Source organism: Schistocerca americana, chromosome 5, assembly GCF_021461395.2.
Source record: "Schistocerca americana isolate TAMUIC-IGC-003095 chromosome 5, iqSchAmer2.1, whole genome shotgun sequence".
In the NCBI taxonomy this organism is placed as follows: Eukaryota; Metazoa; Arthropoda; class Insecta; order Orthoptera; family Acrididae; genus Schistocerca; species Schistocerca americana.
Window position 1 is genome coordinate 604,492,727 of NC_060123.1, and position 14,347 is coordinate 604,507,073.

The following is a 14,347-nucleotide window of genomic DNA, read 5'->3' on the forward strand; positions in this document are numbered from 1 at the left end:
TTATCCACAAAAACAGATTTACATTCTATTTTACCTAGTAAACCCCTGGAAATTCTGTGTACTGACATCAGTGGACCGCATCCAGCAAGCTCTGGAGGCGTCAAATATATCTTAGCTTTTTACGATATATTTTCTAAACATGTAAAACTTTATGCTTTAAAATCCGCCTCTGCAAATGCTATAATACGAAGATTCTCAAGTGATTACCTGACGCACGTGGGAAAACCTAAAGCAATTCTGTCAGATAATGCAGCATACTACTCTGGGTAAAAATGGAGAAATTTCTTGAAGGACAATAACATTAAAAGTATATTTATTTCAAAGTTTAGTCCACAATGTAACGCGACTGAGAGACTTTTCCGAGAACTAAATCGATTCATGAGGACCTATATTTCATCAAAACATACTAATTGGGTGTCCTACCTAAGTCTTTTCGAAGACGTACACAATAACTTAAATATTTACGATACGAATTACACACCTAACGAGATCATGTTCAATTGCAAACAGAACGATCAGTGGATAGAACCATTACCTAAGTTGTCAGACAAGGAAATCACACCTGAACAGAAAATAAAAGAAGTATTGACTACATTGACACATCACGCACAGATACGAAACAAACATCACACAAACATAATAAAAAGAAAAGAAAAATTCAAGGTAGGAATGCTTGTACTACTTCGTACTCATCATAAATCTGTAGCACTCAAACGACGCAACGCTAAGTGGCGTCTGCTATATGAAGGACCTTATATAATTGTTAACATACCGCATCCTGGTGCGTATCTGTTACAACATCCTAGAACTAACAAAATTATTGGGCTATACGCACACCGAGATCTTAGAGCATTTCATGCCAAATAATGTCAAAGTCATACCCATGAAAACATTGCTAAGCAACTCGCAAAACTCTGTTTGCTACAACACAGATAATAAGCAGTATAGAAATTTTCATTTCAGCGGTTCCAGTGACGCAGTTGAAGACAGAAGAACTTTTCTTTCAACGCCGCGGCATCACCGAGAAGACAATATTAAAGTAAAATTTATGATTACGTAGCAGTGAATGATATATAAATTTTTCACGGAACATTTGTGACTGTAGGTACCACTGACTTGTACGACACCTGACGAACCGACAGACGTCATCTGTGAAGCGATCTTTTACTTCGAGAAATAGATTAGACGCACATCTCTCAGCAAGAAAAGCATCTACCAGTAGCCAAGGCCACACAGACACTATACGCACACGCACAAAACGCGAGGAATCTAACAGCTTTCCGTCTCTTATTTTGAATATTTATTGAGTAGTGAAAACGCCTGGTCTTGCCTACTGATGTAATGAATGTTGTGTCTAACCTATCTTAATTTCAGATGACATCACAAAAAACATCGATAAAATCCCAGCAAAACCGTTAAAGAGGACGTAAATATCTGCAATCCATGTAATCAAATGTGACACAATGTAATAATTTATAGCTATGTAATAATGATGAAAACATGTTTATGTGTAACTGTATTATGTTTATGCTAAGAAAATATGTGACGTGTATATGTATGATTACTTATGTTTTTTTTAACTGATGTATAATGTAACTGTTACTGTGTGAAAATTTGAACGATAACGAGTGCCAAAATGTGAAAAACTTTTTTCAAAAAAAAAAAATGCGTAGTGAACCACTGTTCACGGACATTAACGTACATTACTAAGTCTGCAACTACGCAGAAACCTATGTGAAAGAAACTGTTAATGACATTCATGATGCATCGTACCTTTGTAAACGCGATGAACGATTTCTTCGATGAGTAACTACGAACATTTAGGTGAGCTATATTTAAAAAAAAACTGAATATGTGAAGTGCATAATTCGTGCATCGTCTAGTGACATTACATCAGTACCCAACTTCAAGATGTTAACTGGATTAAATGGACACAAAGTGCCTGTCCAGAAAACAACACGACGGGTGGAAGAATTTTGGTTGGAACATCAGGGAATGAAATGTTCTCGAAATGTGACGGACACTCTTACCTGGACTGTCCAAGGATCGACGCCAGCTATGTGCCGTCCGAGGTTCTGCAACCAAGCTTCCACGGAATATCGAAAACGAACTGCATATGGACTAATTACTCGACGGGTCACGTCTGATCTGTAATAAACAATGCTTTTTGTCACAACGAACTGCATCACAACGACTATAATGGAAATAGGAAATGGACACGCTTATGTATCAATCACGTTGTTATACAGCGATGTTACTGTGATCAAAAAACTTTACCACGACGACACTAACCTGTGAAACAGTACTGTGCAGTAGATGAATATAAACTGTAATAACGACACGATGTGTATAGGTCAACGCACCTGAAACAACAGAACATTTTTCGTTGAAGCATTTCATTGCAATGCTATGTAACTAAGAACATTCAACAATCTAAAGTTGTATTGTATTATAACAAATATTGTGATTTTAAAACTAAGTTACCTGTCATAGAATGTAGTCTTCATATGTAATCTTGGTGGAATATTTTCTTTGTGCAACGACTAAGAAATGCGCGCGCACACGAACAATATGAACTGCAATACTGTGCCGCGTGATCTAAATTTACGAAATAACGGCAGTGCCGTAGTTACACAGACGCTTCTGCGCATGCGCGCACTCTGTTTTGCCAACATAAGAACTTTTTCGGCGCACGTGCGTCATTCAAATTTTGTATATAATATACAGTATAATGTAAGTCATGTAAATAGTTGTAGATAACTTAGATTTTCTTGTGCCTTTAGGTGAATTGCTCGCCTGCAGGTGTGTCCTTTCGCCTCGCAATTCAGGGGGCACATTTGCATGCCGAGCGTGAGTTTCCTCGGAAACGCGAGATATTAATTAAATAAATAATCAGTGACAAATAAATAAAGCCTATGGCACACAACTGCAGCGCTGTGTCGCTGATAAAACAAAAACAGAATTACGATACTCTTATGTTTGATTAAGGGGAGAGAGGTCTTGGATAAGTGGTGCGGGAAGCACGTATATTTCATTGACTGGCACACCGCCATATTTAATGTTATATAAGATCACTGCGAGTTGCAATCTTACTAGGCACTCGAATCTGTAAAGAATTTATATTTATGAAAGTAAGTAGAATTATTTAACTGTAGGCTTATTCGTTGAATATATCTGATTTAACTGTGTAAACTTTTTATGTTTAGTAGACAGTCACCTCTGTACGACGTATTGACATGGCTGGCAAATTATTCTAATATTGAGATTTAGATTTGAGTCCGCACCTACCGCAGCAGTCTTTGGAAACGATGTAAATACGAAGTCCGATTATTTGAGTCTGATTTCACGGTCAACTACGAATAACATTACATTTACGAAAAAGCCATTGTCAAGCGTCTGATACCGAATAATTAAACGTCACGCAAATATTAAGTACAACCAATCACTATCATACAATAATACATAATTAATATTTTATTTTATTTTATTTATTTTATAGGTAGAGTACGATGTACGACAAATATAATGAAGTTATCTGAGTTTAGACACTACCACACAGCTCAGTGTTTGGCTATAATTGGTATCCATAGTAACGTGCTTCATGTTACTCAGTTAACAGTTTCCAGTAATCCAGAATGAGATTTTCACTCTGCAGCGGAGTGTGCGCTGATATGAAACTTGCTGGCAGATTAAAAGTGTGTGCCCGACCGAGACTCGAACTCGGGACCTTTGCCTTTCGCTGGCAAGTGCTCTACCATCTGAGCTACCGAAGCACGACTCAGCCCGGTACTCACAGCACTTGCCCGCGAAAGGCAAAGGTCCCGAGTTCGAGTCTCGGTCGGGCACACAGTTTTAATCTGCCAGCAAGTTTGTTTCCAGTGACTTTAACGTTATGTAATTAAAAACTTTTCCAGTTTAGTAAACTTTTACAGTTTTTTGTAAATTGAGCATAATTGATTTCAACACAACTGCCACCTTGGTACGTCGAGTCATATGAAGATAATTAACAAAACTGAGAAACGTTTAGAAAATTGCCCATCCCAGGACTCGAAACCAGGACCTTTACACAAAAATCTAAAGTGAAAGGTAACAAAAAATTTCTTATGCTCTCCTATCAGTGTTAAACTATTAGTTATAATTAACTGTTACTCGGGTTCTTTTCGTTGCGAGCTCTTTTCAAGTGCATTCTAAATGCTGACTTGTATTAACTCACCCATACATATATTTTCATTTGGCTTGAAACCATCACATTTCTGAGCAACGGCTCGTTAATTAACGTTCACTGATGCTACATTAATATTGTATGTTCCTGTTGTAACTGCAATTACATTCACTACAAAAAAAATGGTTCAAATGGCTCTGAGCACTATGGGACTTAACATCTGAGGTCATCAGTCCCCTAGAACTTAGAACTACTTAAACCTGACTGACCTAAGGACATCACACACATCCATGCCCGAGGCAGGATTCGAACCTGCGACCGTAGCGGTCTTGCGGTTCCAGACTGTAGCGCCTAGAACCGCTCGGCCACTACGGCCGGCACATTCACTACAAGCAGATGTGTAACGTGTGTAATGAGCTGGACGCGACAGTGAATGTGAACTGGCGGTAGTATCGCTGAGGAGATGAGCGTGGGAAGCTCAGTCGGCAGAGCAGTTGCCCGTCATAGGCAAAGGTCCCGAGTTCGAGCCTCAGTCCGGCACCTATTGGATTGGTGCATAAATTCGAAACGTTTTTTCATGTTAAGAAACGCAACAGACATCTAACAAAGACTTTAGTTATCAAAATTGTATCTTTTTCACTATTTACAACAGTCCGCCAACGCTTGGATAACTTTTCAAGTTCGATACTGACAAAATCACGTGGTTTTAAGACGAAGAAATCGTCGAGCCATGTTCGGAGCGCTTTTTCATTCCGAAAGGAAGTTCCTCGAATGTTGTTCCGTAGAGAGCGGTAAAGGTGAAAATCTAAGTGGGAAAGTTGAATAAGGTGTGTGCGGAATGACTTCCCAAACCAATTCCTGTATGGTGTGATTCTTCATTTTCTCCCGGCGTATTTCTTGCTCGAACAGTCCACGGGTGTACTGCCGGTTCATAGTGTCCAACGGCCACAATATTTCGGTTATCAGAGATGTCGCCATCGTCAGGTGCGCTGACGAACTGATGGCGACAAGTCTGATCGCCAAAATATTGTGCCCGTTGGATAATACTAACCGGCAGTACACCCGTGGACTGTTGGAACTCCTGTATGGTGTTTTTTGTCGGTCCAGCAGGATGCGGGCGGGCGTTATGTGGAGTAGCATCACTGCACGCAGTCTTCCTGGTCGTTGTTCTTGGACTGCGTCTGCAAAACGTCCCGGTAGTTGACAATAAATATCAGTAGCGATGATTACACCACGGGCAAGCAATTCGTAGTACACCACACTGTCGCTATATCACCAGATGCATGACATTATCTTTATAGATGCACGCTCTTCGTACGAGGAGTTGCTGCTTTGTTTGGGCTCAATCATTCCTTCCTTCTCCTTACGTTAGCATAAATACACCATTTCTCGTCACCAGTAGCTATACAGGACAGGATTGGTCGGTGTTGTTCGCGAACCATCTGATGACCAGCAAGCAGAGATGCAAACATGGCCACCCACTGATTTTTGTGATTTTGGCTTATAGCATGCGGTACACATACACCCAATTTTTGACCCTTTCCCATTGCATGGAAGTGTTTCACGATGGTGGAATGATCGCAGGTCATCACGTCTGCCAGTAGTATACTGACGTGGATCATTGTGGATTAATGCGTTTAATCGATCTTCAAATCCCGAAGGTCTTCCTGAACGTGGAGAATCACTAATCTCAAAATGTTCATCCTTACAACGAGAAAACCATTTTCTTGCCGTTTTGTGTCCAGTGCCATTGTCCCCATATATGGTGCAAATGTTTCTGGCTGCATCCTCTGCTCTCACCCCTCTACTGAGTTGAAACAGAAGAATACACTAGCCAAGCGGGGTAGCCGCGCAGTCTAGGACGTCTTGTGACGGTCCGCGCGACTCCCCCCGTCGAAGATTCGAGTCCCCCCCCTCGGGCATGGGTGTGTGTGCGTAAGTGTTGTCCATAGCGTAAGTTAAAGTTAGATTAAATAGTGTGTAAGCAGTTTGGTCCCGTATTATCTTACCACAAATTTTACAAGAATACACGGAGGTGACAAAGGTCATGGGATACCTTTTAATTTCGTGTCGGGCCTCCTAGCCAGTGTAGTGCAGCAGCTCGACGTAGCATGGACTCAACAATTCGCTGGAAGTCCCCTGTAGAAATATTGAGCCATACTGCCTTTGTAGTCGTAATTACGAAAGTATTGATGGTGTAGGATTTTGTGCACGAACTGACGTTTCGATTATGTCCCACAAATGTGGGATTCGCGTCGGGCGATCTGGCTGCCCAAATCATTCATTCGAATTGTCTAGAATCTTCTTCATTGACGAACAACAATGGTCCAGTTGCATGACATCATTGTTTGCGAACATGAAGTCCATGAATGGCTGCAACATGGTATGCAGGTAGCCGAACTCAACCATTTCCACTTAATGATCAGTTCAGTTGGGCTATAGGACTCAGTCCGTTCCATGTATACATGGTCCACACCACTGTGTAGCCACCACCACCTTGCACAGTGCCTTGTTGACAACTTGGGTCTATGGCTTCGTGGGGTCTGCGACACACTAGAACCCTACCATCAGCTTTTACCAACTGAAAATCGGGACTCGTCCGACCAGGCCACGGTTTTCCAGTCATCTAGGGTCCAGCTGAAATGGTCACGAGCCCACAAGACGCGTTGCAAGTGATGTGCTGTCAGCAAAGGCGCTTGAGTCGTTCGTCTGCTGCCATAACCCATTAACGACAAATTCCGCCGCACTCTTCTAATGGATACGTTCTTCGTGCGTCCCACATTGATCTCTGCGCCTATTTTAGGCAGTGTTACTTGTCTGTTAGCACTGACAGCTCTACGCAAACGCCGCTGCTCTCGATCGTTAAGTGAAGGCCGTCGGCCACTGCGTTGTCTGTGGTGAGAGGTAATGCCTCAGATCTAGTATTTTGGCACACTCTTGACTCTGTAGTGGGGTACTGAATTCCCTAACGATACCCGAAATAGAATGTCCCATGCGTCTAGCTTCAACAACTATTCCACATTCAAAGTCTGTTAATTCCCGCCGTGCAGCCTTAATAATGTTGAAAACCTTTTCAGATGAATCACCTGAGCACAAATAACATCTCCGCCAATGCCTTGTCCTGTTATACCTTTTGTACGCGATACTACTGCCATCTGCGTATTCCTATCCCACCACTTATGTCACCTCAGTGTATGTCGAAAATGTCCCACTTTCTCCACCTGGCACTCCATTTTCTAACGTCCACATATCAATTCACTATCTCCAAATGAAAAAATGACAATGTGTAAACTCAAATAGCAACAGTGAACTACAAATAAAAAATGACAAACGATAAATGAACCCGTAGTAACCGGAATACCAATATGCAAAACAAAAACGCTACGAACTTACGCACCAGCCTCATATTTTTAATTTGCCGGGAAGTTTCTTAACAAAAAATGGCTCAAATGGCTCTAAACACTATGGGACTTAACATCTGAAGTCATCAGTCCCCTAGACTTAGAACTACTTAAAGCTAGCTAACCTAAGGACATGACACACATCCATGCCCGAGGCAGAATTCGAACCTGCGACCGTAGCGGTCGGTCGGTTCCAAACTGTAGCGCCTAGAACCGCACGGCCACTCCGGCCAGCTGTGACGAATAAATTAATAAATTACCTTAACTAAGTTTTGTTGACCACATCTGTTCTGAATGGGAAGAGGCATTTATTTTGTTTTCCTTAGTGCATTTACGGCAAGTGTGATGAGTGTTCATCCACGCAGCTATTTACTTCGTGCATAACAGTTAAAGAATTTTATGAGTCTGATATTAACTAAGCGGAAAATACTTTGCTGTAACCCACATTATTAGGCAGCATATGTATGATACCAACGTATCTACTGTTATATCTTTGTGCAAAAGAGCGGTGAAAGAGATGGATTACAAATAGCTTTTACAATGTATACTGGAGTGTTGCATATATGTTTGGCACCCTCACGTGATCTAACAGAGGACAATTAGCATATCCAAATGAGTGACACAAATGGCCACAAGTTTATTGAGCTGTAAACGCCTACAGTGAACGTTCCTAAAAAGTAGTAGGCAGGGAGTAGAACCGAAATTGTTTATCTTCTCTTTAGGAAAACCCAAGAAACAGTGTTCACGATGGAGCCTACGAAAGTCCTTCTGTCCATTGCGTGTCAGTCTTGTGAAGACACTGAAGAGCCAAAGAGACAACCTATCTAATATCGTGTAGGGCTCCCGCCAGCACGCAGGAGTGCCGCAACACGACGTGGCATGGTCTCGACTAATGTCGAGGGAGTTGACACCATGAATCCTGCAGGGCTGTCCATAAATCCGTAAGAGTACGAGGGGTGGAGGTCTCTTCTGAACAGCACGTTGCGAGGTAACCCAGATATGCTCAATAATGTTCGTATATGGAAAATCTGGTGGCCAGCGGATGTGTAAACTCAGAATAGTGTTCCTAGAGCCACTCTGTAGCAATTCTGGAGGTGTGGAGTGTCGCATTGTTCTGCTGGAACTGCCCAATTCTGTCGGAATGCACAATGAACATGAATGGATGCAGGTGATCTGACAGGACGCTTACGTACGTGTCACCTGTCAGAGTCGTATCTAGACGTATCAGGGGACTCATATCACTCCAACTGCACACGCCCCACGCCGTGACAGAGCCTCTACCAGCCCCTCCTGACATGCAGGGTCCAGCGATTCATGAGGTTGTCTCCATACCCGAGCTTGTTCATCAGCTCGATACAATTTGATACGAGGCTCGTTCGACCAGCCAACATATTTCCAGTCATCAACAGTCCAATGTCGGTGCTGACGGGCCAGGCGAAGCGTAAAGCTTTGTGTCGTGCCGTCATCAAGGGTACACGAGTGGGCCTTCGGTTTCGAAGCCCATAGTGACGATGTTTCGTTGAATGGTTCGCACGCTGACACTTGATGGCCCAGCGTTGAAATCCGCAGCAATTTGCGGAAGGGTTGCACTTCTGTCATGTTGAACGATTCTCTTAAGTCGTCGTTGGTCCTGCAGGATCATTTTCCGGCAGCAGCCATGACGGAGATTTGATGTTTTACCACTCGTGAAATGGTCGTAAGGGAAAATCCCCGCTTCATCGCTACCTCGGAGATGCTGTGTCCCATCGTTCGTGCGCCAACTACAACACTACGTTCAAATGCTCTTAAATCTTGATAAACTGCCATTGTAGCAACATCTGCGCCAGATACTTGTTGTTTTATATACGCATTGCCGACCGCAGCGCCATATTCTGTCTGTTTACATAACTGTGAATATGAATACACATGCCTATACGAGTTTCTTCGGCGCTTCTGTGTATTTAAACACAGCTCTCACGGAGGTGCATGATTAGTCCTTATCCACAAACTACAGTCGTGATCATTAAGGAAGAAAAAGTTTAATTTACAGAGCAAGAAAGTAGCTGCAGTCACGCACTTTGCAGAATGTAGAAAACTGAGCAGCTTAAGCCCTTGTCACTCAGAGTACGACGTGTTCTTAAGTGTACTTGATGATGCACGTGACGATTCCCAAGCTGGTACTGGGCTGTTTGCTTGCAAGAAGCTTTGCCATTTGTTTCTACGATAGCTCCAGTACTAACAGGTTCTTTGAATGCTACCTGCACTTGCCAGTCAGGAGTTTCGTCGGCTCGTGGCGTCAGAACCTGTAGCCTGCAGTTGGACCTTAACCTCACAGTGCATTTTAATTACTGCAAATAGCCACTCAGTGAAGCAGAGAAAGTGTTATTGATCAGTTAGTGCATATAAGGAGATGTGTTTATACACTGAGAAAACACCCAATTATTACAACAGATATCTTGCACAAAACAACTTGCTGCAGATGTCACACTGTGTGGGAGCTTTGGCTGACAGGCTAGCATTGTAAGCTGGCAGTCCCCTCTGCGTGATATACGAGGTGCATTCAAGGCCTCCGAATTTTTTTCTAATTAACTACTCACCCGAAATCCATGAAACTGGCGTTACTTCTCGACGTAATCGCCCTGCAGACGTAGACATTTTTCACAACGCTGACGCCATGATTCCATGGCAGCGGCGAAGGCTTCTTTAGGAGTCTGTTGTGACCACTGTAAAATCGCTGAGGCAATAGCAGCACGGCTGGTGAATGTGCGGCCACGGAGAGTGTCTTTCATTGTTGGAAAAAGCCAAAAGTCACTAGGAGCCAGGTCAGGTGAGTAGGGAGCATGAGGAATCACTTCAAAGTTGTTATCACGAAGAAACTGTTGCGTAACGTTAGCTCGATGTGCGGGTGCGTTGTCTTGGTGAAACAGCACACACGCAGCCCTTCCCGGACGTTTTTGTTGCAGTGCAGGAAGGAATTTGTTCTTCAAAACATTTTCGTAGGATGCACCTGTTACCCTAGTGCCCTTTGGAACGCAATGGGTAAGGATTACGCCCTCGCTGTCCCAGAACATGGACACCATCATTTTTTCAGCACTGGCGGTTACCCGAAATTTTTTTGGTGGCGGTGAATCTGTGTGCTTCCATTGAGCTGACTGGCGCTTTGTTTCTGGATTGAAAAATGGCATCCAAGTCTGATCCATTGTCACAACCGACGAAAAGAAAGTCCCATTCGTGCTGTCGTTGCGCGTCAACATTGCTTGGCAACATGCCACACGGGCAGCCGTGTGGTCGTCCGTCAGCATTCGTGGCACCCACCTGGATGACACTTTTCGCATTTTTAGGTCGTCGTGCAGGATTGTGTGCACAGAACTCACATAAATGCCACTCTGGTGGCGAACTGTTCAACAGTCATTCGGCTATCCCCCAAAACGATTCTTTCCACTTTCTCGATCGTGTCGTCAGACCGGCTTGTGCGAGCCCGAGGTTGTTTCGGTTTGTTGTCACACGATGTTCTGCCTTCATTAAACTGTCGCACCCACGAACGCACTTTCGACACATCCGTAACTCCATCACCACAAGTCTCCTTCAACTGTCGATGAATTTCAATTGGTTTCACACCACGCAAATTCAGAAAACGAATGATTGCACGCTGTTCAAGTAAGGAAAACGTCGCCATTTTAAGTATTTAAAACAGTTCTCATTCTCGCCCCTGGCGGTAAAATTCCATCTGCCGTACGGTGCTGCCATCTCTGGGACGTATTGACAATGAATGCAGCCTCATTTTAAAACAATGCGCATGTTTCTATCTCTTTCCAGTCCGGAGAAAAAAAATCGGAGCCTTAGAACTTGAATGCACCTCGTAGTGGTGTGCAAGTACACATGTGACTGCATGAACAGTTCTGTGCAGAGAGGGATGGGGCATACTTTGTGGCGCCACCAGTGTGCTCTCTATTTCTTTCCACGCCACAAACTCCAGCTGTTGCCTACGGTGCTGGCGCCAGCACACCATGTGGTATAGAGGTTGTGAGAAGATCGATAGATGCCAATGATAGGCTCACAGGAAACGCGCCGCCAGCGCCCTCTCGGTCGCCACATCGAGTGAAGCCGAGTCTGTCGCACCGAGTGATCCAATCTGTCATCAGTCACAGCCCTGTGGGAGTCGCAGTAGCAGTTTGCCCCACCACTAGCTCAGAATCAGGCCGCTCATAGCGATCAGAACACATAGCAGACTTGTACTTCACCAGCAGTGAGGCTAACGTGGACTATTACAGCGAGCTCATACCATAATGACTATCTTAAGTAGATTTCTTACTCTTAGGAATAAAGAACCCAGTTAATATATGCATGCAGCTTGTGTTATAGAAAGAGGATACCAGCCACCAAACAACGTCCTCTCCTTGCCTCACATGGTACAGGTGTACAGAGACAATGAGATGACATAAAACCTTCTGTAGCAATTGGGGGTACTGGATTAATCACCATAATAGGCCATTGTTTCTGCTTCTGACTCTCCAGCAATACACTTACATGCTCGAGAAACTATTGCTGTCGCTTCTTAACACAATATTTGTCATGTATGCTCTGTGTCATCCATTGTATTGTATTGTATGTTAACCGGGGACCTAGAAACGACGGAGAGGCTCCATCCCCGCCACAGCCGCAGTGGTCCACAACCCCACAACGACTACCACAGTCCACTTCACCCCCCCCCCCCCCACCGCCCCACACCGAACCTACGGTTATTGTGCGGTTCAGCCCCCAGTGGACCCCCCAGGGAACGTCTCACACCAGACGAGTGTAACCCCTACATTTGCGTGGTAGAGTAATGGTGGTGTACGCGTACATTTTGCGCAGCAATTGCTGACATAGTTGAGGCGGAATAAGGGGAACCAGCTCGCTTCCGCCGAGGCAGATGGAAAACCGCCTAAAAACCATCCACAGATTGGCCAGTTCACCGGACCCCGACACAAATCCGCCGGGCAGATTCGTGCTGGGGACCAGGCGCTCCTTCCCGCCCGGAAAGCTGTGCGTTAGACCACATGGCCAACTGGGCAGGCAGTGTGTCATCCATACTTAACACAGGAATGGCTATGTACCCTCACCAGCCGTAAACTAACATGAAAAATTATGCAAAATGTTCCAAATGCACCCCAAACCGCTCACTATAGCCAGAGGTGGCAGAACGACGCTATTGGCTGGCGCACCATGTGCTACACTGCTCCTCGGCTCTGTGCACTGCCACACCACCCGTCCTCTTACTTGCACACCACTATAGCCAACAGTCTCGTGCACCATTGGGAAAGCTTATAGCAAAACGTGCTCCTTGTGACACAGTCTTTATAGTCAGAGAGAGATGTGAGACTCACCGAGCGGTCCCAGGCGGTAGTTGAAGGTGACGAGGATGACCTGATGTGCCAGCAGGTAGTCTGGTCCATATTCGCGCGTCGTGCCCGAGCTGTGGGCGAAGCCGCCCCCATGCACCCACACCATAACAGGCCAGCCACCAGGGCTGGGGGCGGGCTCCACCTGTGGGCATCATTGCAGCTATCAGCACGAGGATTGTCCAGGTTTAAACAAGATGGTTCTCAACTGTAGTGACAAACTGAGGCACACCAATGTTCATAGGATGAGGTGCAATGGATAGGTGTCTAGAAATGCCCAGTCTCCTTGATAGAGCCCAGGGGTCACAAACTATTTCAGTCATCATAGACGGAAAGTTCTTCATAATCACGTGATTATATGCAGTTACATCAATTTTTTGTCCAGTAGGCCAACAAGGAAGCAAAGGTCTCATTAAAAACTATGTTTCAGAGTACTGCAAGGAACTTGGTTCAAATGGCTCTGAGCACTATGGGACTTAACTTCTGAGGTCATCAGTCCCCTAGAACTTAGAACTACTTACCCATAACTAACCTAAGGGCATCACACACATCCATGCCCGAGGTACGACTCGAACCTGCGACCGTAGCGGTCACGCAGTTCCAGACTGACGCGCCTCGAACCGCATGGCCACACTGGCTGGCTGCAAGGAACTGGTAGCCATTGCAACCGCTCAATAAAGAGAAAAAAGAAACGGAGAGAACATAGCTTTTTCATACTGTTATGCTTCGCTGGCACAGGGAATTTTTCCAGACAGATTGAAATACGCAATTGTCAAACCTCATCATAAGAAAGGGGACAAGAGTGATATAAATAATTATAGACAAATCTCATTGCTGACTTCATTTTCTAAAATATTCGAAAAAGTTATTATTCAAGAGTAGTCTCACATTTAAGTGAAAATAATTTACTCAGCATGTCACAGTTCGGATTCCGGAAGGGTTACTCGACTGGGAATTCTATCTAAACGTTTACCCATCAAATATTACAAGCCCTAATTAACAAATTATCACCAGTTGGTATTTTTTGTGATCTCTCCAAGGCATTTGACTGTGTGGATCATGTCACACTCTTAGAAAGTCTCAGGTTTTATTGAATTGAAGGCTATACACACAGCTGGTTTGAATCGTACTTAATGAACAGAAAGCAAAAAGTTGTGCTGAATAGCACAAATAATGTTGGGATGGTGGTAAATTCTAGTGATGGGAGTTATCACAAAGGAGTCACACAGGGTTCAATTCTAGGTCCTCAGCTGTTTCTTATTCATGTGAATGACCTCCCATTTAACGTTCAGCAAGCGGAACTAGTACTTTCTGCAGATGACACGTGTGTTATAATAAACCCCATTCCAGAAAAAGCAGCTGAAGATATTGTTAAGGATGTCTTTCAAAGAATTATTAAGTGGTTCTCAGAAAATGGACTCTCC

At 44.1% G+C, this 14,347-nt stretch overlaps 1 protein-coding gene across 1 annotated transcript in view; it reads right to left on the reverse strand.

Annotated features, from left to right (window-relative positions):
* LOC124616580 (juvenile hormone esterase-like) overlaps positions 1-14,347 on the reverse strand; it is a 412,155-nt gene that overhangs the window by 266,984 nt on the left and 130,824 nt on the right. The window contains exon 3 of the mRNA XM_047144901.1: positions 12,909-13,068. Within this exon, the coding sequence (XP_047000857.1) occupies positions 12,909-13,068 (160 nt within the window). The remainder of the gene's footprint in view (positions 1-12,908; positions 13,069-14,347) is intronic.